General features: G+C 44.3%; 1 protein-coding gene across 1 annotated transcript in view; it reads left to right on the top strand.

Annotated features, from left to right (window-relative positions):
- Positions 1-26,254, top strand: part of LOC141161201 (melanin-concentrating hormone receptor 1-like) — a 46,613-nt gene extending 20,359 nt beyond the window's left edge. Inside the window, exon 3 of the mRNA XM_073645979.1 lies at positions 23,377-26,254. Within this exon, the coding sequence (XP_073502080.1) occupies positions 23,377-24,416 (1,040 nt within the window). The 3' untranslated portion in view covers positions 24,417-26,254. The remainder of the gene's footprint in view (positions 1-23,376) is intronic.
- Positions 26,255-26,882: the final 628 nt, after the last annotated feature.

Here is a 26,882-nt window from a genome sequence, read left to right as displayed (position 1 = left end):
CCGCATGTGTCAACCAGCTAAATCTGCAGGGGGTTGAATACTACTTGTAGGCACTGTACAACTATATGTTGCACTATATATGATGAACGACCGCAGGTTCAAGCCAAGTAAAACAACAAAAAAAATAAAAAAAAACATTTCTTTATAAATATAAAAACATTATTTTCCAGTTCAAAAATTAAGAACTGAAAAAAAAGAAAGAAAGATGCTCGATATCGACATGTCCGTAAAAGTCCGATCCATGAAAATAAAATTAACCAATATAAAAGAAAGAATATAGGACGTCATAATTGCCATTTTTTAAGTGCTACACCCCTCTAAATAATGGTATAAAAGGCGATCAAAATGTTGTATGTACCCCAAAGTGCTATAAAAATATATATATATATATATAAATCGCAAAAAAATAATCCCTGATATGTCTATTGTGACCGAAAACTAAACAAGTTATGGATCTTGGATAAAAGAATGGTTTAAATGCGATTCCTTAACATTTCCCTAAATATTCATCTCACCGTTGTGATAAAAAAACACTCATAAAACATATAACACTGCCCACCCTGAATGAATAAAACTACATCTACAGTGAGGACTGACACCGTTGGCAGAGCAATAGGAAGTTTGCAATGAAATCTGTGTGTTGACCCCGATGAGCGATGTAATGGCTGCCATTATTTTGTCACCCAGTGTCCGTTTCATTACATTAATTTATTTTAAAAAGTTTGTTCACATCTTATTTCTAAGCTGAGATATGATGGCTTGAAGTTACAGGCCTGAAGCCTGAGGCTGTACTACTGTTGAGATGTTCGTTTCGGATGGTGTTGTCATGGAGACCTGGATCAAACACCGTCCACATCAATGTCCGCACGTATACAGACACAACAGGCACTAATCGGGAGAAGGCAGATATAGATATTGATGAGGAAGAGGACAGGATCCATACACAGTCTCCATGACAACAATCTGTGAGAGACACGCTCCTATGTCCCCCCCACTAGGCTGCGGCCTGGTCTCAGTTTTGCTATGGCCCCCACCATTTCTGTGTACACCGCTAATCCGGAAATTTAGGTTTTCGCGCCTTTATAGGCACTGTATGGAATGTATGGAATGACTGAATGTGATAAGATGGCGGCCATCTTTATGACTGCGTTTACCTACAGGCTTATAAAGCAGATGACCAACAACATCAATGGAGGAAATGGCTGATTTGCATATAGATTGGGTGAGGGTCCGGGGGACGTCATGTCGTATTATAACCCCGCCAGTAGCGGAAGATCAGAGACACTGCAGTTCTCTATCCTAATTAAGTTCCTGGCATGACAGATCCTGCAGACGGGGAAGAAATCGCGAGTCTGGGCTTCAGCTTCTAATTAGCGAGGAGGAATTAATAATCCAAATGACCCATGATTTACTGTACACCATTGTAATAGATCTCAGCATCTCTGTGCCCCCAAAATGTCGGACCCCTGTACATCAGCAGCACCCCAGCCCCATACAGCCCTACATGGCAGAAGAAACGTGATAACTAGTGTTAAGCGAGCACTAAAATGCTCGGGTGCTCAAAGCTCGCCCTGAGCTCGCCGTGATACTCGGGTTCTCGACCTGAGCAACGAGCCCAATGTTAGTCTATGGGAGACCCGAGCATTTTTGCGGTGGCACCCCCGGCAGTCTGTAGAAAGCCTAAAAAGTGCCCAAAACGATAGTGACAGTGCTCAAATGACATGGGGACAGCATGGGGATCGCCCCAGGAAGCATTTCTGACCCCCAGGTCACTGCTGTCAAGAACGTGGTCAGAGGTATTAAGCCACTTTTACGGGCTCACAATAAAACGTTCAAAAACTAAACTGAAACTGTTTTCCTGTGAAATATGTTAAGGAACATCCTTTCCAGGGTAAAGACTTGTGTATAAGGTAAAATAAATAACCCCCCAAAAAAATACTCCTCCACACCTTGGGCTATGTTCACAAGTAGCACTTTTTATGCGTTTTTGCACTTTTGTATTGCTTTCAACCGTGACAAATGCATTCACCGGGAAATGTCATTTTAACATTTTACAATCTTATCTGGCCATGTGCTGTGTGACACATGCATACAGTGCTGAAAAGACATGGGAACAGCATGGGGAAGACCCCTGGAAGCATCTCTGACACCCAGGTCACTGCCTGAATGTGTGCCCATCAGAAGTGATCCTTGCCGCATCAGAAGATGCAGACTTGCAACTATCCCCGTGCAAGTCCTTGTCCCAGGGCAATGCAAGCGCAAGTATGCAGCCTGCCACCCACCCACCCCCAGGCTGCAATACCATACTGCTTGCTTGCTTGCACTTGAAATTGGGCCTTTTAGGCATGTGGAGGAGGAATCTGGCCACCACGTCATAGCTGCGTCGGCGGCCTGGTATCCATACTCAGTCCCCAGCCGCCCGGCGGCCGGGTGTCCACGCTTGGTCCCCAGCTGCCAAGGGGCAGCCGGGTGTCCATACTCGGTCCCCAGCCGCCCCTATTTGTCCCGGTAACCTTCCCCACACTTTTCTTAGCCTGGCCTGCTTTAGGGCAGCATTGGCCGAGCCCACCAGACAACCAGACTCCTCCGGTGGGCCCTGGCTTCTCCATCAGGGGAGTTGAGAGTGCAAAGGTGAGGAGCATGATGATGATGATAGAAGTTAGCATCTGCTTTGTTTTCTTGGAATGCAAGCGTAAGTGTGCAGCCTGCCACCCACCAACCCCCAGGCTGCAATACCATACTGCTAGCTTGCTTGCACTTGAAATGTGGCCTTTTAGGCTTGTGGAGGCAGACGCCGGCCACCAATTCATGGCTGCGTTGGCGGCCTGGTCTCCATACTCAGTCCCCAGCCGCTCGGGGGCCGGGTGCCCACACTCGGTCCCCAACCGCCAGGGGGCGGCCGGGAGTCCATACTCGGTCCCCAGCCGCCCCTATTTGTCCCGGTAACCTTCCCCACACTTTTCTTAGCCTGGCCTGCTTTAAGGCAGCATTGGCCGAGCCCACCAGACAACCAGACTCCTCCGGTGGGCCCTGGCTTCTCCATCAGGGGAGTTGAGAGAGCCAAGGTGAGGAGCATGATGATGATGATAGAAGTTAGCATCTGCTTTGTTTTCTTGAAATGCAAGGGTAAGTGTGCAGCCTGCCACCCACCAACCCCCAGGCTGCAATACCATACTGCTAGCTTGCTTGCACTTGAAATGAGGCCTTTTAGGCTTGTGGAGGCAGACGCCGGCCACCATGTCATGGCTGCGTCGGCGGCCTGGTATCCATACTCAGTCCCCAGCTGCCCGGCGTCCGGGTGTCCATACTCGGTCCCCAGCCGCCCCGCGGCCGGGTGCCCACACACGGTCCCCAGCCGCCTTGGGGCGGCCGGGTGTCCTTAAACGGTCCCCAGCCGCCCCTATTTGTCACGGTGCGCCTTATACACAAGCGTGCATACCAAAACATTACCTGTGCCCTCCCCAGTGCATTTAGTGGGAAGGACAGCCTAACCACAAACACGTGGACAAATCAATGGGGCCAGAGATGGTCCATCTCACTGACGCCTTCACACTGGGTTAATATTGTGGAAGCCGGGACACAGTTGGACACTGGGATGCAATACGTCCTCCAGACATAAAGGATTGCGGGTCGTGGGTCAATCATGCTTCAACACAAAGTTCAGAAGGTAGACAGCAGCAGTGGTCGGCCTCCTACACAACGAGTAAATTATTCATGATCATGAGGCCATCCATCTCCTTAGCTTTCTGTTCCTTGGAATGCAAGCGCATGTATGTAGTAGCGGCTAGGCCTGAGGTGGTCAGCGTTTTGGCGCATATCCTACCTCCTCCGAGGATAGCTGGATGTTTTCCTGCTACTATCTCAGTTCTATGACTCCCGTTAAAACAAAGCTTCAGGTGATGAATGATGGATGAGGTGGTGGCAAAGGAGAAAGAGCAGGAGGAACAGGGACCATTCACATCAATATCAGGCCAGTCAACTACACATGTCTTGTAGGATATGTTTCTGTACCAAAAGGAGCGGTTCGGCTACACAGTTATAGGGCATACAGTGAGTGCAAAGCCTACCAAAAATTTCGAAGCACTCCAATGCCCCTTGGAAGTGACATGGAGGTCAGAGGGCCTTAACTAAACTGTTTTTTCCATTTATAGCAACTGGGTCTCCTGTACACTGTTGGCCTAAGCAGTGAATGGAAGGTTTTCCAAAAATTATGAGGAACTGCAATGTCCCTTGAAACAGACGTGGATTACAGCGTACTAAAAACCTTCTACCCATTATTGGGGAGTGGGTCTCCCTTAGTGTTTGCCTATGCATTGAAAAGGAAAAGCTGACTAAAATTAGGAGGAAATGCAATGCCCGTTGGAAGAGTCATGGAGGTTAGAGATAATTAGAAACAACATTTCAATGCCCCTTGGAAAAGCTGTGGAGTTCAGAGTGGTTTAACAAGACGGTTTTAATGCCCCCTGGAAGAGACGTGGAGGTCACAGTAGCTTAACAAGACTCTTTTAATGCCCCTTGGAAGAGTGGTGGAGGTCGCAGTGGAATAAAAAGACAATATCAATGCTCCTTGGAAGAGTGGTGGAGGTAGCAGTGGAAAAAAAAGACAATATCAATGCCCCTTGGAAGAGACGTGGAGGTCACAGTAGCTTAACAAGATGGTTTTAATGCCCCTTGGAAGAGTGGTGGAGGTCGCAGTGGAATAAAAAGACTATATCAATGCCTCTTGGAAGAGTGGTGGAGGTCGCAGTGGAATAAAAAGACAATATTAATGCCTCGTGTAAGAGACGTGGAGGTCACAGTAGCTGAACAAGACGGTTTTAATGCCCCTTGGAAGAGACGTGGAGGTCACAGTAGCTTAACAAGACTGTTTTAATGCCCCTTGGAAGAGTGGTGGAGGTCGCAGTGGAATAAAAAGACAATATCAATGCTCCTTTGAAGAGTGGTGGAGGTCGCAATGGAAAAAAAAGACAATATCAATGCCCCTTGGAAGAGTGGTGGAGGTCGCAGTGGAATAAAAAGACAATATCAATGCCCCGTGGAAGAGATGTGGAGGTCACAGTAGCTTAACAAGACGGTTTTAATGCCCCTTGGAAGAGTGGTGAAGGTCGCAGTGGAATAAAAAGACAATATCAATGCCCCGTGGAAGAGACGTGGAGGTCACAGTAGCTTAACAAGACGATTTTAATGCCCCTTGGAAGAGTGGTGGAGGTCGCAGAGGAATAAAAAGACAATATCAATGCCCCTTGAAAGAGTGGTGGAGGTCGCAGTGGAATAAAAAGACAATATCAATGTCCCGTGGAAGAGACGTGGAGGTCACAGTAGCTTAACAAGACGGTTTTAATGCCCCTTGGAAGAGTGGTGGAGATAGCAGTGGAATAAAAAGACAATATCAATGCCCCTTGGAAGAGTGGTGGAGGTCGCAGTGGAATAAAAAGACAATATCAATGCCCCGTGGAAGAGAAGTGGAGGTCACAGTAGCTTAACAAGACGATTTTAATGCCCCTTACAAGAGCCATGCAGTACAGCATATTAAAAACATTATTTCCATTATTGGGGAGTGGGTCTCCCATAGTCTTTGCCTATGCCTTCCAAGCAAAAGCTGCCAAAAATTAGGATGGAGGAACTTGCAATGTCCCGTACAAGAGCCATGCAGTACAGCATATTAAAAACATTATTCCCATTATGGGGGAGTGGGTCTCCCATAGTCTTTGCCTATGCCTTCCAAGCAAAAGCTGCCAAAAATTAGGACGGAGGAACTTGCAATGCCCCGTACAAGAGCCATGCAGTACAGCATATTAAAAACATTATTCCCATTATGGGGGAGTGGGTCTCCCATAGTCTTTGCCTATGCCTTCCAAGCAAAAGCTGCCAAAAATTAGGACGGAGGAATTTGCAATGCTGGCAACACGGACAACGGTCACCCTGGTGGTATAGTGGTGGTGGAGGCTGAGGATAAGGAGAAGAGCAAAAAACAGCCGAAATGAGGACGCGTATACCCATGTGTAGGTGTGAAGAGGTGCATGAGAATACACCTCCCGAAACAACACAGTGGATTTGACTTTATGTTACTCTGCTGTCATTTGAGGGTGATGAGAAGTCTGGCCCAATCCAGCCCTTGTTCATTTTGATAAGGGTCAGCTTGTCAGCATTGTCAGTTGACAGGCGAGTGCGCTTATCAGTTATAATTCCCCCAGTGGCACTAAAAACACGCTCCGATAACACGCTAGCGGCAGGGCAGGCCAGGACCTCCAAGGCGTACAGAGCGAGTTCATTCCAAGTGTCCAGCTTGGATACCCAATAATTAAAAGGCACAGAGGAATCACAGAGGACGCTGGTACGGTCGGCAAGGTACTCCCTCACCATCTTTTGAAACTTTCCACTCCTTGTGAGAGTACCCCACACCTCAGGGCCTGTAAGCTGGGCGGGTCTCAGAAAACTGTCCCAGAACAGTGTTCCCCTGCCTCTGCTGGATTGGAGTTGCGTCTCTCTCGCCTGTACGACTTGGTTGGTCAACGAACTGTGACCTCTGCCGCTAGCATGTTCAGATGGGAATTTTTTTAACAGTTCTGCAGCAAGGGCCTTCTGGTACTGCCCCATTTTTGTAGACCTCTCCACCTCAGGAATAAGAGAGTGAAAGTTCTCCTTGTAGCGGGGGTCTAAAAGTGTCACCAACCAGTAATGACTGTCACCCAACATTTTGACAACGCGAGGGTCACGGTTAAGGAAGCGTAACAAAGTCAGCCATGCGTGCCAGACTGGTAACGGGCAAGACTTCCGTGTCCTCACCAAGATGACGACTGACCATGCTCTCCTCCTCCTCCCCCCTGTCCTCAGGCCACCCACGCTGAACCGACGGTATGACAGTTGTACAGGTAAGACCGTCTACAGCGCATGATACCAGCTCCTGATCTTCCTCCTCCTCCTTTCCCTCATTGTCCCCCAATGCACGTTGGGATGAGATGAGGCTGGGATGTGTGTAATCGCCCGCTACGGCTTCTTGATCCATCTCATCATACTCTGGCTGCAATGCTTCCTCTTTAATTCTCTGCATAGAGCGTTGCAAAAGACAGACGCATTGCAAAAGACAGACAAGTGGGATGCTGACGCTAATGACGGCATCATCGCCACTCACCATCTTGGTGGACTCCTCAAAGTTCGTCAGGATGGTACATATGTCAGACATCCAGGTCTACTCCTGAGGTCTTATGTGTGGAGTCTGACCTGAATATCGACGGCCTTGTTGCAGCTGGTACTCCACAACTGCTCTCTTCTGCTCACAAATCCTTTGCAACATGTGGAGGGTAGAGTTCCAACTTGTGGGGACATCACACACCAGTCGGTGTGCCGGAAGCTGCAAACGCTGCTGCAACACAGCAAGGGCGGCGGAAGCTGTAGCCGACTTCCGAAAATGAGCTGACAGGTGGCGTACTTTGACGAGCAGATCTGGCAACTCGGGGTACGATTTAAGAAACCGCTGAACCACGAGGTTAAGCACATGAGCCAGGCATGGTAAGTGTGTGATCTCGCCTCGCCTCAGAGCCGCCACCAGGTTACGGCCATTGTCACACATGACCATGCCTGGATGTAGGTTCAGCGGTCTCAGCCACAGATCTGCCTGCTCTTTCACAGCTGCCCACAACTCACAAGCAGTGTGAGGTTTATCAGTTAAGCTTATGAGTTTCAGCACAGCCTGTTGTCGCTTGGCTGAGGCAGTACTGCAGTGCTTCCAGCTTGTAACTGATGTGGTGATATCTGAGATGGAGGTTGAACATGTGGAGGAGGAGGAGGATGATGTGCAGGAGCTGTACACTGTGGGGGCAACTCTGACTGACATAGGGCCCGCAATCCTCGGTATGGGGAGGATGTGTTCCGTCCCAAGGTCTGACTGGGTCCCGGCTTCCACTATATTTACCCAGTATGCCGTCAGGGAGATGTACCGTCCCTGGCCACAAGCACTTGTCCACATGTCCGTTGTCAGGTGGACTCTCCCAGTAACTGTGTTGTTGAGGGCACAGCAGATGTTTTGGGACACGTGCTTGTGTAGTGCGGGGATGGCACACCGGGCAAAATAGTGTCGGCTGGGGACTGAGTACCGAGGGACGGCTACCGCCATAAGGTTGTGGAAGGATTCCATCTCCACCAGCCTAAAATGCAGCATTTTCAACGCAAGCAGTCGTGAAATGTGCGAATTTAGGACTGTGGCCTGTGTGGCGTTGGCTGCGAATTTGCGCTTTCGTTCAAAGGTCTGGGATATGGACAATTGAACGCTGTGGTGGGACGTGGACGTTGATGCTGTTTCTTGAGAAACTGCAATAACAAGTGAAGACTGAGAGGAGGGGGCATCTTTGCATGCAGTATGGACAGGGGATTGCCTTGCACACACAACAGGGGGTTCTCTTACACGCACAACAGCGGAAGAAGCAGTGGTGACACCCGCTGACACTGGTCATGGACCCTGGGGTTCGCCCCACAAAGTCGGGTGCTTTGCTGACATGTGCCTGATCATGCTGGTGGTGGTCAGGCTGGTAGTTTTGTCACCCCTGCTGATGCTGGCCTGGCAGGTGGTACAAATGGCCTTTTTGGGGTTATCAGCAGAGTCTTTAAAAAAATTCCAGACTCTGTAAGACCTACCGGTTGTACTGGCAACGTCCCTCGTGTTGGTGTTACGCGTTAACGGTAGCCCACCTTCTGTCTGTGGCCACCACACTGCTTCTTCCTGCCTGTTGGGGTACTCTGCCTCCCTCCCCCTGTGTGCTGCTGGCCTCGCTCTGCGTGTCCTCCTGCCACATTGGGTCAGTTACTAGATCATCCACCACCTCCTCCTCTTCCACACCACGGTCCTCCTCCTCACTTCGTGGCAATTGTGTCTCGTCATCGTCCACCTTTTGTGACAAATTGCCAGTGTCGCCTTCCTGTGGCCGTGGCTGTTCAAATATTTGGCCATCGCTACATGGGATCTCCTCTTCCACCACTTCAAGTGGAGCAGGCGAGGGGCCCAAATATGGAAATAGACCAGTGAACAGCTCTTCAGAGTGTCCAAGTGTGGGATCACTTGCTGTCTGACGACACTCAGCATGGTGGGAGGAAGGAGCATCAGGGTGAGGAGGAGTATGCAGTCGAGACTCACGGCTACTAACACTTGACCGTGTGGAAGACAGACCGGAGGTGGTGGTGCCCAGGTGACTAGAAGTATTATCTGCTGTCCAATTAATAACCTGTTCACACTGATCGGTTCGCAATACTGGTGTTGTAGTGTGCTTCCCTAGTAATTCGGTCAAGAACTGGGAGCGAGAAGATGTGGCTGTTGGTTGTGGCACATTTTCACCTTGGCCACGGCCCCGTCCTCTACACGCACCATCACCAGAACGTCCAGTTCCACGTCCCTTGCCACGCGCCTTGCCCATTGTAAATGAAGTAAAATAGCTTACACTCGCACTATCAATGGCAAAAGGGTAATAAAAAGGAGATTAGAACCGTGGAAGATGAAAATCACAGTTCTATTTCTCTGGCCTACACCAGAATCTTTTAAACAGATATATTGGTGTCAGAAAAGTCAGCGAGACACTGAAAATGTTTTTTTTTTATGGAAAAAAGACAAAAAAGTGGATAATACAGAGATCTGAACCGTAGAACTGCTAAACCACAGTTATAATTTCCTGGTGTATACGAGACTTGTTAAAATAGATATATTTGTGTCTGAACAGTCAGCGACACACTCATTTTTTTTTGGGGGGACGGGGAAATACCAAGAGGTTAATAAGACGTGTATTTGTACAGTCTGACTGAGGAAAAAAAACAAAACCAGGATTTAGATGAAAAAAAAAGGATTTTTCCTGGCCCCTGAGACCGGGGGATAAGTCTAGCAATATGACCAGCAGGAGCACACAGGACTGTAATGCAGCGTTTGCTGGTATAACCACTGCGTCTCCTATACAGCCTACCTGCCTGATATCTGGGATGGATATTAGTCCTGAGAAGGACTGTTTGTTTGATTTTGCAGGCTTTAGAGACCTACACTACCTATTTCGCAGTATAAATCTCTCCCTACACTGTCTGATCCGGAGCGACTGTGTCCAAGATGGCGGCGCCCGGTTTTAAATACTCGAGGTGACGCTGTGCGGCCAGCCAATCACTGTAATGCCCACAAACAACATGGCTGCGGCATTACAGTGACTGGCTGGCAATCCCTGCATGTTCATTGGCTCTGTAAAGAGCGCCAACCATGCAGGGCGGAGACCAGAGCTCCCGCCCGAGTAACCTGGAAATGCTCGGTGCTCGAAGAACATCCCGAGTAGTGAGATGCTCGGGCGAGTACCGAGCAGTGTCGAGCATGCTCGCTCAACACTAGTGATAACCACTAAGTTTCAAAAGCATGTTACCCATAATGGTTTTCAAGGGTATGACGGTATAACCTGGGTATCTTCTGTATATAATTCTATATGTACAGCTGGTATAACCTGGGTATCTCCTGTATATAATTATATATTTACAGCTGGTATAACCAGGGCATCTCCTGTATATAATTATATATGTACAGCTGGTATAACCTGGGTATCTCCTGTATATAATTATATACAGTACAGACCAAAAGTTTGGACACACCTTCTCATTTAAAGATTTTTCTGTATTTTCATGACTATGAAAATTGTACATTCACACTGAAGGCATCAAAACTATGAATTAACACATGTGGAATTATATACTTAACAAAAAAGTGTGAAACAACTGAAATTATGTCTTATATTCTAGGTTCTTCAAAGTAGCCACCTTTTGCTTTGATGACTGCTTTGCACACTCTTGGCATTCTCTTGATGAGCTTCAAGAGGTAGTCACCGGAAATGGTCTTCCAACAATCTTGAAGGAGTTCCCAGAGATGCTTAGCACTTGTTGGCCCTTTTGCCTTCACTCTGCGCTCCAGCTCACCCCAAACCATCTCGATTGGGTTCAGGTCTGGTGACTGTGGAGGCCAGGTCACCTGGCGTAGCACCCCATCACTCTCCTTCTTGGGCAAATAGCCCTTACACAGCCTTGAGGTGTGTTTGGGGTCATAGTCCTGTTGAAAAATAAATGATGGTCCAACTAAACGCAAACCGGATGGAATAGCATGCCTCTGCAAGATGCTGTGGTAGCCATGCTGGTATAGTATGCCTTCAATTTTGAATAAATCCCCAACAGTGTCACCAGCAAAGCACCCCCACACCATCACACCTCCTCCTCCATGCTTCACGGTGGGAACCAGGCATGTAGAGTCCATCCGTTCACCTTTTCTGCATCGCACAAAGACACGGTGGTTGGAACCAAAGATCTCAAATTTGGACTCATCAGACCAAAGCACAGATTTCCACTGGTCTAATGTCCATTCCTTGTGTTCTTTATCCCAAACAAGTCTCTTCTGCTTGTTGCCTGTCCTTAGCAGTGGTTTCCTAGCAGCTATTTTACCACGAAGGCCTGCTGCACAAAGTCTCCTCTTAACAGTTGTTGTAGAGATGTGTTTGCTGCTAGAACTCTGTGTGGCATTGACCTGGTCTCTAATCTGAGCTGCTGTTAACCTGCGATTTCTGAGGCAGGTGACTCGGATAAACTTATCCTCAGAAGCAGAGGTGACTCTTGGTCTTCCTTTCCTGGGGCGGTCCTCATGTGAGCCAGTTTCTTTGTAGCGCTTGATGGTTTTTGCAACTGCACTTGGGGACACTTTCAAAGTTTTCCCAATTTTTCGCACTGACTGACCTTCATTTCTTAAAGTAATGATGGCCACTCGTTTTTCTTTACTTAGCTGCTTTTTTCTTGCCATAATGCAAATTCTAACAGTCTATTCAGTAGGACTATCAGCTGTGTATCCACCAGACTTCTGCACAACACAACTGATGGTCCCAACCCCATTTATAAGGCAAGAAATCCCACTTATTAAACCTGACAGGGCACACCTGTGAAGTGAAAACCATTTCCGGTGACTACCACTTGAAGCTCATCAAGAGAATGCCGAGAGTGTGCAAAGCAGTCATCAAAGCAAAAGGTGGCTACTTTGAAGAACCTAGAATATAAGACATATTTTCAGTTGTTTCACACTTTTTTGTTAAGTATATAATTCCACATGTGTTAATTCATAGTTTTGATGCCTTCAGTGTGAATGTACAATTTTCATAGTCAGGAAAATACAGAAAAATCTTTAAATGAGGTGTGTCCAAACTTTTGGTCTGTACTGTATGTACAGCTGGTTTAACATGGGCATCTAGGGTATATAATTATATATGTACAGCTGGTATAACCTGGGCATCTAGGGTATATAATTATATATGTAAAGCTGGTATAACCTGGGCATCTCCTGTATATAATTATATATATACAGCTGGTATAACCTGGGCATCTCCTGTATAAAATTATATATGTAAAGCTGGTATAACCTGGGCATCTTCTGTATATAATTATATATACACAGCTGATACGGTTTGTACATCTCCTTGTTCTTAATGACATTGGCTGGATGTTGGGGGTCGCTGTCCAGCTGCAGAATAAATTTGGACCCAATCAGACGCCTCCCTAATGGTATTGCATGAAGGAAAAACACCTGCTGTATGTATATACATATACATACATACATAAACTCACACGACTGCAGGGTCCGGTTTTTACAGAATAGTGGGCAGGACTGGAGCCGATAACTACAATTTTGACACTAACTCAGTTGCTATGACAACTGAGGGGACGTGCCTGGCTGCAGAAGAGATTTTCTCTGTGTGGACAGAGGAGAGCGTGTGTCTCCGCTCAGCCTGTGCTGCGCAGCCCACAATGGAAAAGAGTCAACAACATGAGAAAGCTGCAAGAGGACTAGAAACTGCTGCACATTATATTATAACCTGCACTGATATAAATCAGTGTGTGTGTGTGTGGGAGGAGGTTAGAATAGATACACTTTTATATTATAGTTAGTAGATTAGGGTGGAATTATACCCCATGGCGGTACCCATTTGTCATGAGCCCCTTTTGATTGATTTTTGATAGCTTGGTCACATAGGGTATTCCTTTTAAAAATTTTGAGACCACATAGTTATGGCAGGAACATGGATTTCCTGGCTCACAAAGGGTCAAATTCCCGTAGAAGCGGTATATATGAAAGAACTGAGCACATCAAGGCCCCCTTACAGCACAACAAGGGCCATTACCCTAAATACTCGCATCATGATCACCATTGCTGGCAAATACTTTTACACTCCCTGACAGAAGTTATGTCGCTTATCCATGTTATGTAAATAAAAGCTTATAACCTGACGTTAAATTCATCCATTGGTTTTATAAATTACTCTTTTGAAAGCTGAAACCCTCCCAAATTTGGTTTAGGTAAAGAAAATAAATTGGCATTAATGCTGAAATATTGATCATTTAATGAACACAGAATGGTCAGATTTTGGCAAGACAAAAGTTTTGTCGCCCACAGAAAGTAATGTGATATTCAAACAAATAATTATCTTAAAATACAAATATATGTTGCATAACATTTGTGAATGAAGTTGTGGTGCTATTAGAGTCATATTTAATATTTTGTGTGACTTCCATGAGCTTGAAGGACTGCATCCATGCGGTTCAATAATGATTCATACAATTTATTAATGAAGTCATCAGGAATAGCAGAGAATGCCGTCTTACATGCCTCACAGAGGTCATCTAGATTCTTTGGTTTTGTCTTCCAAGCTTCCTCTTTCATCCTACCCCAAACATGCTCAATGATGTCCATGTCTGGTGACTGGGCTGGCCAGTCTTTGAGCACCTTGATCTTCTTTGCCTGGAGGAACTTTGTTGTAGAGATGGATGTATGAGATGGAGCACCATCCTGCTGCAGAATTTGACCCCTTTTATGATTTGGAATGTAAGAGGTAGCTAATACTTCTTGATATTTTAGGCTATTGATATTGCCTTCCACCTTGCAAATGTTTCGCACACCCCCATACTGAATGTAACCCCAGACCATGACCTTTCCACCACCAAATGTAACTGTTTTCTGGGTGTATTTTGGATCCATACGGGCTCCAGTAGGTCTCCTGTAATATTTGAGGTGGCTGTGGTGTAATTCTACTGAAGATTCATCAGAGAAATCCACCTTCTGCCACTTTTCCAGCGTCCATCTGTTTAGCAGGCTGTGGGACTTTGCAAATGCCACACAGTTTTTTATTTGCCTTTTGTTTAGTGCTGGCTTCTGGGCACTGATTCGACCATGGAGGCCATTTCGAGACAGAATCCTACAAACTGTTCTAGTTGACACAAGGACTTGAGGTGACCAGGCCTGTTGGAGCTCTGCTGCAGTGGAAGAGGGGCTTGCTTTGGATTTTCTAACCAACAAAAGTTCCTCCTGAGCAGTTGTCTTGCGGGGTCTGCCCGACCTGGGCTTGTCAAACACATTTCCAGTCTCTTCAAATCTTTTTTTAATTCTTTGTACTTGACGCTGACACACATTAAAGATGCCAGCCACCTCTGCAGTGGATCTGGTCTTCAGCCTCTTGATAATCAAGGCTTTGGTCGCAGGGTGGATTTTTGGCAGTTCAAGTGAAGGTCTGGGGAGCTGGGTTTCTTTTTATACACACCCACTAATTAACCGATCATTTACTGAGCACTGGTGAGGATGTAAACTAGGATTGGGTGCATTATATGACCAGGCGACAAAACTTTTGTCTTGCCTAAACCTGACCATTCTGTGTTCATTAAATGATCAATATTTCAGCACAGATGCCAATTTATTTTCTTAACCTAAACCAAATTTGGGAGGGTTTCAGCTTTCAAAAGATTAATTTATAAAACCAATAGATGAATTTAACGTCAGGTTATAAGCCTTTATTTACAGTACAGACCAAAAGTTTGGACACACCTTCTCATTTAAAGATTTTTCTGTATTTTCATGACTTTGAAAATTGTAAATTCACACTGAAGGCATCAAAACTATGAAATAACACATGTGGAATTATATAGTTAACAAAAAAGTGTGAAACAACTGAAAATATGTCTTATATTCTAGGTTCTAGAAAGTAGCCACCTTTTGCTTTGATGACTGCTTTGCCCACTCTTGGCATTCTCTTGATGAGCTTCAAGAGGTAGTCACCGGAAATGGTTTTCACTTCACAGGTGTGCCCTGTCAGGTTTAATAAGTGGGATTTCTTGCCTTATAAATGGGGTTGGGACCATCAGTTGTGTTGTGCAGAAGTCAGCTGGATACACAGCTGATAGTCCTACTGAATAGACTGTTAGAATTTGTATTATGGCAAGAAAAAAGCAGCTAAGTAAAGAAAAACGAGTGGCCATCATTACTTTAAGAAATGAAGGTCATCAGTCGGAAAAATTGGGCAAACTTTGAAAGTGTCCCCAAGTGCAGTTGTAAAAACCATCAAGCGCTACAAAGAAACTGGCTCACATGAGGACCGCCCCAGGAAAGGAAGACCAAGAGTCACCTCTGCTTCTGAGGATAAGTTTATCCGAGTCACCAGCCTCAGAAATCGCAGGTTAACAGCAGCTCAGATTAGAGACCAGGTCAATGCCACACAGAGTTCTAGCAGCAGACACATCTCTACAACAACTGTTAAGAGGAGACTTTGTGCAGCAGGTCTTCATGGTAAAATAGCAGCTAGGAAACCACTGCTAACGACAGGCAACAAGCAGAAGAGACAAATTTGGGCTAAAGAACACAAGGAATGGACATTAGACCAGTGGAAATCTGTGCTTTGGTCTGAGGAGTCCAAATTTGAGATCTTTGGTTCCAACCAAAGTGTCTTTGTGCGACGCAGAAAAGGTGAATGGATGGACTCTACATGCCTGGTTCCCACCGTGAAGCATGGAGGAGGAGGTGTGATGGTGTGGGGGTGCTTTGCTGGTGACACTGTTGGGGATTTATTCAAAATTGAAGGCATACTGAACCAGCATGGCTACCACAGCATCTTGCAGCGGCATGCTATTCCATCCGGTTTGCGTTTAGTTGGACCATCATTTATTTTTCAACAGGACAATGACCCCAAACACACCTCCAGGCTGTGTAAGGGCTATTTGACCAAGAAGGAGAGTGATGGGGTGCTACGCCAGATGACCTGACCTCCACAGTCACCAGACCTGAACCCAATCGGGATGGTTTGGGGTGAGCTGGACCGCAGAGTGAAGGCAAAAGGGCCAACAAGTGCTAAGCATCTCTGGGAACTCTTTCAAGATTGTTGGAAGACCATTTCCGGTGACTACCTCTTGAAGCTCATCAAGAGAATGCCAAGAGTGTGCAAAGCAGTCATTAAAGCAAAAGGTGGCTACTTTGAAGAACCTAGAATATAAGACATATTTTCAGTTGTTTCACACTTTTTTGTTAAGTATATAATTCCACATGTGGTAATTCATAGTTTTGATGCCTTCAGTGTGAATGTACAATTTTCATAGTCATGAAAATACAGAAAAATCTTTAAATGAGAAGGTGTGTCCAAACTTTTGGTCTGTACTGTACATAACATGGATAAGCGACATAACTTCTGTCAGGGAGTGTAGAAGGTGGCATCATTAAAGGGGATGTGAATGCATTGCATACTTGCCAACAACAGTTGGTAAAATAGGGATAGATAAGTCCCGACTCTAGGTCTGCTGTGGGAACGTCCAAAACCCAGTCAGGAAGGAATAACTTGGACAATGTTTGTACAAATCCTGAGTTTGCCAGGATAGCTTCCAAATATTAGCAGAATACAGTATCCTGCTGCCGAGATCATTCGATCGATTGATCGACGCTGAGAACTGGTATTCAATTCCTCTGCAGCGCCACCAGAGGGAAAATGAAGTATTACATGGTGTCTATTGAAATTAAATGAATAAAGCAGAATGAATGGAACGCTGACGCGTTTCAGCCTGACTTTCCAAACCTTTGTCAAACACGGACACTGATCTCATTGGTGCAGCCATGTTTGCAAAAGGTGAAAAAGAAAAATGATACGATATATTATATAATTTATCCCTCATATAAGAAGTCACACTGACACTTAAAGGGGCTGTATCTGGGTGCCATATGGATTTATTTTTGGGTGCTAAGCCACAGGTCATGGAGATCCTTCACTTTTATTGTCCTGTCCCACATACCACTGTCCCTTATTATCCTTTCCAATCATGGGATTCATTAACCAAACCCATATCCACAACCAACTGATCGACTTCCTGTGATATCTGCAATTTATAATTAAATATCAATGTGTTGTGTTTAATGAGATCGCATCTCCTGTCTGCCTGACCCCCTTATCTTTCATCTGCTTTGAAGACATAAGCCTTAATAAACCATCAGGTGTTATGGAAGAGGATTGCGCTTTTCTCTATCTTGAAGAACTCAACAAACATAACCCCATAAAAAAAGGAGGGAAAGAGAAGATATCGCCCAGTTAAACAAAATGCCCTAAAATAAGAAGTTTCTATATTCGAATCTCAGCCATAATATCAAAGCTTCCTTTCTTAGACATAATGATTCTTTTTGAAATATAACTTCTATGAAATCTAAAAATTCTTGTACATAGGAGCAGTATTCTAGTAGTTATATTCCTGTACATAGGAGCAGTATTATAGTAGTTATATTCTTGTACATAGGGGGCAGTATTCTAGTAGTTATATTCCTGTACATAGGGGCAGTATTATAGTAGTTATATTCTTGTACATAGGAGCAGTATTATAGTAGTTATATTCTTGTACATAGGAGGCAGTATTATAGTAGTTACTGCTCCTATGTACAAGAATATAACTACTATAATACTGTCCCCTATGTACAGGAATATAACTACTATAATACTGCTCCTATATACAAGAATATAACTACTATAATACTGCTCCTATGTACAAGAATATAACTACTATAATACTGCTCCCTATGTACAAGAATATAACTACTATAATACTGCCCCCTATGTACAAGAATATAACTACTATAATACTAACCCTATGTACAAGAATATAACTACTATAATACTGCCCCTATGTACAGAATATAACTACTATAATACTGCCTCCTATGTACAAGAATATAACTACTATAATACTAACCCTATGTACAAGAATATAACTACTATAATACTGCTCCTATATACAAGAATATGACTACTATAATACTGCTCCTATGTACAAGAATAGAACTACTATAATACTGCTCCTATGTACAAGAATAGAACTACTATAATACTGTCCCCTATGTACAGGAATATAACTACTATAATACTGCTCCTATATACAAGAATATAACTACTATAATACTGCTCCTATGTACAAGAATATAACTACTATAATACTGCCCCTATGTACAAAAATATAACTACTATAATACTGCTCCTATGTAGAAGAATACTAACCCTATGTACAAGAATATAACTACTATAATACTGCTCCTATATACAAGAATATGACTACTATAATACTGCTCCTATGTAGAAGAATATAACTACTAATATAACTAATAGGAGCAGTATTATAGCAGTTATATTCCTGTACATAGGGGACAGTATTATAGTAGTTATATTATTGTACATAGGAGCAGTATTATAGTAGTTCTATTCTTGTACATAGGAGCAGTATTATAGTAGTTATATTCTTGTATATAGGAGCAGTATTATAGTAGTTATATTCTTGTACATAGGGGCAGTATTATAGTAGTTATATTCTTCTACATAGGAGCAGTATTATAGTTGTTATATTCTTGTATATAGGGGCAGTATTATAGTAGTTATATTCTTGTACATAGCGGTCAGTATTATAGTAGTTATATTCTTGTACATAGGGTTAGTATTATAGTAGTTATATTCTTGTACATAGGGGCAGTATTATAGTAGTTATATTCTTGTACATAGGAGGCAGTATTATAGTAGTTATATTCTTGTACATAGGGGGCAGTATTATAGTAGTTATATTCTTGTACATAGGGGGTAGTATTATAGTAGTTATATTCTTGTACATAGGGGCAGTATTATAGTAGTTATATTCTTGTACATAGGGGGCAGTATTATAGTAGCTATATTCTTGTACATAGGGGGTAGTATTATAGTAGTTATATTCTTGTACATAGGGGCAGTATTATAGTAGTTATATTCTTGTACATAGGAGGCAGTATTATAGTAGTTATATTCTTGTACATAGGGGGCAGTATTATAGTAGTTATATTCTTGTACATAGGGGGTAGTATTATAGTAGTTATATTCTTGTACATAGGGGCAGTATTATAGTAGTTATATTCTTGTACATAGGGGCAGTATTATAGTAGTTATATTCTTGTACATAGGGGGCAGTATTATAGTAGTTATATTCTTGTACATAGGAGGCAGTATTATAGTAGTTATATTCTTGTACATAGGGGGCAGTATTATAGTAGTTATATTCTTGTACATAGGAGGCAGTATTATAGTAGTTATATTCTTGTACATAGGGGGCAGTATTATAGTAGTTATATTCTTGTACATAGGGGGTAGTATTATAGTAGTTATATTCTTGTACATAGGGGCAGTATTATAGTAGTTATATTCTTGTATATAGGAGCAGTATTACAATTAACATGTGACGCGATAGTCTTGAATATTACCACTAATGCAGTTTCGGTGCAGGGGCAGAGCTCTTATAGTGCGGACGGAGTTGTCAAGGTTCCTTTTAAGCTGTTACTGTTGTGATTTGTCACGTACATTACTGGACATAAAATAAACCTCCCTCCAATACTTGCTCCAGGCCCAGATATTTTTTCGATGCGTGTTCAGTTCTCATTTCCAGTGCGATGTAACCATGGTAACTAGAATGCCTTCTGATCCAGGTGAACTCTTATATTGGTTTTCTTGACCACCGTGTCAACTCACAAAATTTCATCCAAAAAAAGGAACTCTTTTCAATCATTTTAACAATGCTGATTTTTTATAGTAAACTGGAGGGGCATATTTTATTTCTTGTTATTATAGAATATATAAAAAATATTTCTAATTTCGTAATAACCTGAAGAATAGTGATTGCAGCTCCTTAATTCACGATCAAATAATTTGGGTAATCTGGGTGACAACCGTCATGATGGCAGCAGTACTGGATGACATCCAGCTTTCCAGGAAGAACGATACAGAAAAACTGATTGAATGGAACGTTTATCATCTCATCGGAAGAAGACGGTCCAAGGACTTGAGGAATTCTATGATTTATTCATCGACACACAAAAGAGATTTGCTTGTTTTTCTTCTCATTGGTAAAATACATGTTCACAAGGGTCTACACTCAGATAAGTATTGATCTCCCCGCAGAAAAGGATTAATGTCTCCGAGACACAAGTAATTCTTTATGTGAATGAATAGGACTGAAGGTCACGTCTAGTGCCAAATGCAAAGAATTACTCAATTATGTTGTAATAAAACCTTTAAAGCAGAAATTACAGTATGTGGAAAAATGCACTCCAGTTTGCCATTATTTATCCTGTTGTAATCCAGTGGTACATCCTGTATTATACCCCAGAGCTGTACTCAAAGTTCTGCTAGTGCTTTCACTGTGTACATACATTACATTACTGATCCGGAGTTACCTCCTGTATTATACTCCAGAGCTGCACTCACTATTCAGCTGGTGCAGTCACTGTGTACATACATTACATTACTGATCCGGAGTTACATCCTGTATTATACTCCAGAGCTGCACTCACTATTCTGCTGGTGCAGTCACCGTGTACTTACATTACATTACTGATCCTGAGTTACATCCTGTATTATACCCCAGAGCTGCACTCACTATTCTGCTGGTGCAGTCACTGTGTACATACATTACATTACTGATCCGGAGTTACCTCCTGTATTATACTCCAGAGCTGCACTCACTATTCAGCTGGTGCAGTCACTGTGTACATACATTACATTACTGATCCGGAGTTACATCCTGTATTATACTCCAGAGCTGCACTCACTATTCTGCTGGTGCAGTCACCGTGTACTTACATTACATTACTGATCCTGAGTTACATCCTGTATTATACCCCAGAGCTGCACTCACTATTCTGCTGGTGCAGTCACTGTGTACATACATCACATTACTAATCCTGAGTTACATCCTGTATTATACTCCAGAGCTGCAATCACTATTCTGCTGGTGCAGTCACTGTGTACATACATTACATTACTGATCCTGAGTTATATCCAGTATTATACCCCAGAGCTGCATTCAGTATTCTGCTGGTGCAGTCACTGTGTACATACATTACATTACTGATCCTGTACTGATCCTGAGGTATCCCTGTATTATACCCCAGAGCTGCACTCACTATTCTGCTGGTGCAGTCACTGTGTACATACATTACATTACTGATCCTGAGTTACATCCTGTATTATACTCCAGAGCTGCACTCACTATTCTGCTGCTGCAGTCATGGTACATACATTACATTACTGATCCTGTACTGATCCTGAGTTACATCCTGCATTATACTCCAGAGCTGCACTCACTATTCTGCTGCTGCAGTCATGGTACATACATTACATTACTGATCCTGAGTTACATCCTGCATTATACTCCAGAGCTGCACTCACTATTCTGCTGGTGCAGTCACTGTGTACATACATTACATTACTGAACCTGTACTGATCCTGAGTTACCTCCTGTATTATACTCCAGAGCTGCACTCATTATTCTTCTAGTGCAGTCACTGTGTACATACATTACATTACTGAACCTGTACTGATCCTGAGTTACCTCCTGTATTATACTCCAGAGCTGCACTCACTATTCTGCTGGTGCAGTCACTGTGTACATACATTACATTACTGATCCTGAGTTTCCTCCTGTATTATACTCCAGAGCTGCACTCACTATTCTGCTGGTGCAGTCAGTGTGTACATATGTTGCTTATCCTGTACTGATCCTGAGTTACATCGAATATTATACTCTAGAGCCTTTTTCTTAATTCTGCCTTACTCTCATGGACATGCACACTGGATTCCTTACTCCTATAGAGGATTATGCCTTATGTAACAATAATACCATTGGAATGGAAAGAACCAGATCACGCTATGTGTAGCAAATGTAGCTCTGAAGGTTGAAGAATTATTAATTCAGCTTTGTAACTTCATCCAGATCCTTGTCCCCCTTCCCGCAGTATCCAGAGGGATCGCTTACGTATGGGGCAGTATATAGTCTCATCACACTGTTATATCAGGTCTCTGGTGCAGGCGATGGAAGCAGACGGCCGCCCTGACCGCACAGATGTGAGCGTCTTCTCGTGATGTCTGACCTTTAATAATATTTAATGATAAACGATTCCCTGGATCTCTGCACATTCCCCGCGAGCGCTGAGTCCGCGTCTCGTGCAGATGTCTCCGTGCAGTGTGTGAACATCGACAAGGATGTAATTAGGCAATTTACAGGAAAACATTGCCAGCGAATTGGTCCGTCTGCAGAAAGTGAAGTGTTCTGTTATCTCTGCGCTCCTAGAGCAACATACTGGCTGGAATTATCCCAATAAACGTGAGAAATGCGGGATAAAGCATTGGGATCATACGTACATCCCTCTGTTACTCCTCCTGGAACTATATAACTACAGTTACAATCCGGTGTTAGCACCATGGGGTGCGCTCCAACAGAGCGGACCTTTGTCGAATCGGTGATCACGCAGTATGGACACACCCCTTTGACAAATTAGATAGTATAACCCAGTTGTCATTTTTTTTTCATACATTTCCAGGAGGAATAACAAAAAAAAAAAATTTCAAGTCTTTTTCCGCCAGAAAAACTGCACAGAAAAGTCGCACAATTTTGGACAATTTAGCTGCCTCCCAAATTTTGTGACTTCTAGCCAGTTTCAACAGCGGGCGGGGCTTAGCGGAAGGGGTGTGGTGTAGAAAGACCCGCCTTCATGAAGAGGCGGACCCTGATTAAGAGGCGGACCCTAGATCAATACTGACGTATAAAACGTCATTCTTGATGAATTCGCCACTTCAGATTTTTAGAAAAAGAATCTCCAGAAATTTTACCAAACAGGATATCCAGGTATTGAGTTCACATTCCTCTGTTATTCTTCTTGGAAATATATTAATAAATTGACAATGGAGTGTTACCATCTGTGGGGGAGTCTCTACACAGCCTGTCACTCTTTAATCAGAGCTCACATTTGCGAGGGGAAGGGTATAACCCATTTATTAATATATTTCCAGAAGGATTAACAGAGGTATGCTAAAACTTAAGAGTCCTACAAAAAAAGGTACTCCAGAATTTATGGCGACTATAAGACAAGTCCCGAGAGGCGACAGGACCTCTACCTTATGTGCAGAGATCTTGTACATCATGATGAGCTAAGGGCAGAACTGTCAATCATAGTCTAGCCCCTCCCACATTCCGCTGCCCGGCAGAGTAAACCTTGTGATCATCCTTATCTCTCAGATTTCCTCTTTCTCTCTACAGTGTTCAGCAGAAGACAGGAGCACGACAGTATCGTCCTTCCCGTCATTTTTGGCATCATATGTTTGGTGGGCACAATTGGCAACTGCATCGTCATCTACACAATCACGAAAAAGCCAAAGGGGAACCACAACATCGCTGACATCTTCATCGTGAGCCTGTCGGTGACCGATCTCCTCTTCTTACTTGGAATGCCTTTTCTCATCCACCAGTTACTGGGCAATGGTGTGTGGCACTTCGGGGCCACCATGTGTACCATCATCACCGCCTTGGATGCCAACAGCCAGTTTGCCAGTACCTATATCCTCACCGCCATGTCAGTTGACCGCTACCTTGCCACCGTCCACCCCATCCGCTCTTCGTATGTGAGGACGACCTGTGCGGCAGCCATGGTGATCCTCCTGTTGTGTCTTTGTTCTCTGATCACCATCATCCCAGTCTTCATGTACACCCAACTCATCGAGCTTCCAGATGGCAATGCTGGCTGCGGCATCATCCTGCCCAACTTGTCCATTGATATCTATTGGTACACCCTCTACCAGTTCTTCTTGGCTTTCGTCATCCCTCTACTCGTCATTTGCGTTGTCTACATCAAGATCCAGAAGCATATCTCATGCATGGTGGTCCCTCTACCCCAAAGAAATTTCCGGGTCCGATCCAAGAAGATCACGAGAACGTCAGTGACCATCTGTTCTGCCTTCTTCCTCTGTTGGGCTCCTTATTACATCCTACAGCTGGTGCACCTCAAGGTGGAGCATCCCACCGTCGTATTCCTCTACGCTTACAATGTAGCCATCAGCCTCGGCTACGCCAACAGCTGTATAAACCCCTTTATCTACATCGTCTTAAGTGACACCTTCAAGAGGCATCTGATAAAGGCGGTGTGCCCCGGCCAGCAGCAGAGAAGGGGCGAGCGGCATGCCACCAGCGAGGTCAGCCCCTCCGTCAGGATATGCTCTGTACCAACTCAAGAGACCTCCTTGAGCATGATGTACTCCAACAACATAGACAATTATATTTCGCTGTCGGTTTCCGTTCCGTGACCAAACCCAAACTGCAAAATGCGACAGCTTAGAAGCCAACTACTCCTACAGTGGAAATACGACCTGAAAGAGTTTCTTAAGAGTCAAGAATATGCTGCTACAGTCAGTTCTAGTCTTCTGCTCATGTTGTCTCGGAGGATGTTAGATCAGAAGTCTAGACTGAAGCAGAAACACAGAACGGGCCCCGCTGAGAGCTGATGGTCACAATTCTGTATTTAGAGCCAAATTTCTGTAAAGATGACTATAATATGCTTGTATAGGAACGTAGGAAAGTTCATATAATTCTGCAGTCACCACTAGGGGGAGGTCACTACATACAGTTTTATATACAGCTACAACTAGGGGGAGCTCACTAAATACAGATTTATACAGCCACCACTAGGGGGAGCTCACTGCATACAGATTTATACAGCCACCACTAGGGGGAGCTCACTACATAAAGATTTATACAGCCACCACTAGGGGGAGCTCCCAACATACAGATTTATACAGCTACCACTAGGGGGAGCTCACTACATACAGATTTATACAGCCAACACTAGGGGGAGTTCACTACATACAGATTTATACAGCCACCACTAGGGGGAGCTCACTACATACTGATTTACACAGCCACCACTAGGGGGAGCTCCCTGCATCCAGATTTACACAGCCACCACTAGGGGGAGCTCACTACATACAGATTTATACAGCCACCACTAGGGGGAGCTCACTACATACAGATTTATACAGCCAACACTAGGGGGAGCTCCCTGCATCCAGATTTATACAGCCACCACTTGGGGGAGTTCACTACATACAGATTTATACAGCCACCACTAGGGGGAGCTCACTACATACAGATTTATACAGCCACCACTAGGGGGAGCTCCCAACATACAGATTTATACAGCTACCACTAGGGGGAGCTCACTACATACAGATTTATACAGCCAACACTAGGGGGAGTTCACTACATACAGATTTATACAGCCACCACTAGGGGGAGCTCACTACATACTGATTTACACAGCCACCACTAGGGGGAGCTCCCTGCATCCAGATTTATACAGCCACCACTAGGGGGAGCTCACTACATACAGATTTATACAGCCACCACTAGGGGGAGCTCACTACATACAGATTTATACAGCCAACACTAGGGGGAGCTCCCTGCATCCAGATTTATACAGCCACCACTTGGGGGAGCTCACTACATACAGATTTATACAGCCACCACTAGGGGGAGCTCCCTGCATCCAGATTTATACAGCCACCACTAGGGGGAGCTCCCTGCATCCAGATTTATACAGCCACCACTAGGGGGAGCTCCCTGCATCCAGATTTATACAGCCACCACTAGGGGGAGCTCCCTGCATCCAGATTTATACAGCCACCACTAGAGGGAGCTCATTACATACAGATTTATACAGCCATCACTAGGGAGAGCTCACTACATACAGATTTATACAGCCACCACTAGGAGGAGCTCACTGCATACAGATTTATACAGCCACCACTAGGGGGAGCTCCCTACATACAGATTTATACAGCCACCACTAGAGGGAGCTCATTACATACAGATTTATACAGCCACTACTAGGGAGGAGGTCACAACATACAGATTTATACAGCCGCCACTAGGGGGAGCTCACTACATACAGATTTATGCAGCCACCACTAGAGGGAGCTCACTGCATACAAATTTATACAGCTACAACTAGGGGAAGCTCACTAAATACAGATTTAAACAGCCACCACTAGGGGGAGCTCACTGCATACAGATTTATACAACCACCACTTGGGGGAGCTCACTACATACAGATTTATACAGCCACCACTTGGGGGAGCTCACTACATACAGATTTATGCAGCCACCACTAGAGGGAGCTCATTACATAGATTTATACAGCCACCACTAGGGGGGAGGTCACTACATACAGGTTTATACAGCCATCACTAGGGGGAGGTCACTACATAGATTTATACAGCCACCATAAGTCGGAGCTCTCTACATACAGATTTCTACAGCCACCACTAGGGGGAGCTCACTAAATACAGGTTTATACAGCCAGTACATAGAAATTTATACAGCCACCACTAGGGGGAAGGTCACTACATACAGATTTATACAGCTACCACTAGGGGGGGCTCACTAAATATAGATTTATACAGCCGCCGCTAGGGTGAACTCGCTGCATACAGATTTATACTGACACCACTAGGGGGAGCAGCCACATACATATTTATACACCTAGTATTGAATGCAACGTGAACTGTATAAACCTGTATTCAGGGAGCTCCCTCTACTGGTAGCTGCCTTGACAAGCATGGGAGACAATTTAGTATCAAGTATTCTAACATATGTAGTCCTGTATCCTGCCTCTATTGTGGATAACTACAAAACCCTCCAGTAGAAGTTTCTGGTAGCGCATAGTCTGGCCAACTATAGATGGCGCTATACACCCAGTAAACCTCCAATTAGAC

Source organism: Phyllobates terribilis, unplaced genomic scaffold, assembly GCF_046119375.1.
Source record: "Phyllobates terribilis strain yellow unplaced genomic scaffold, ASM4611937v1 Scaffold_9__5_contigs__length_417890890, whole genome shotgun sequence".
Classification (NCBI taxonomy): domain Eukaryota; kingdom Metazoa; phylum Chordata; class Amphibia; order Anura; family Dendrobatidae; genus Phyllobates; species Phyllobates terribilis.
Note: the sequence above shows the minus strand (reverse complement) of the source record. Positions and strands in the feature narration are given on the sequence as shown.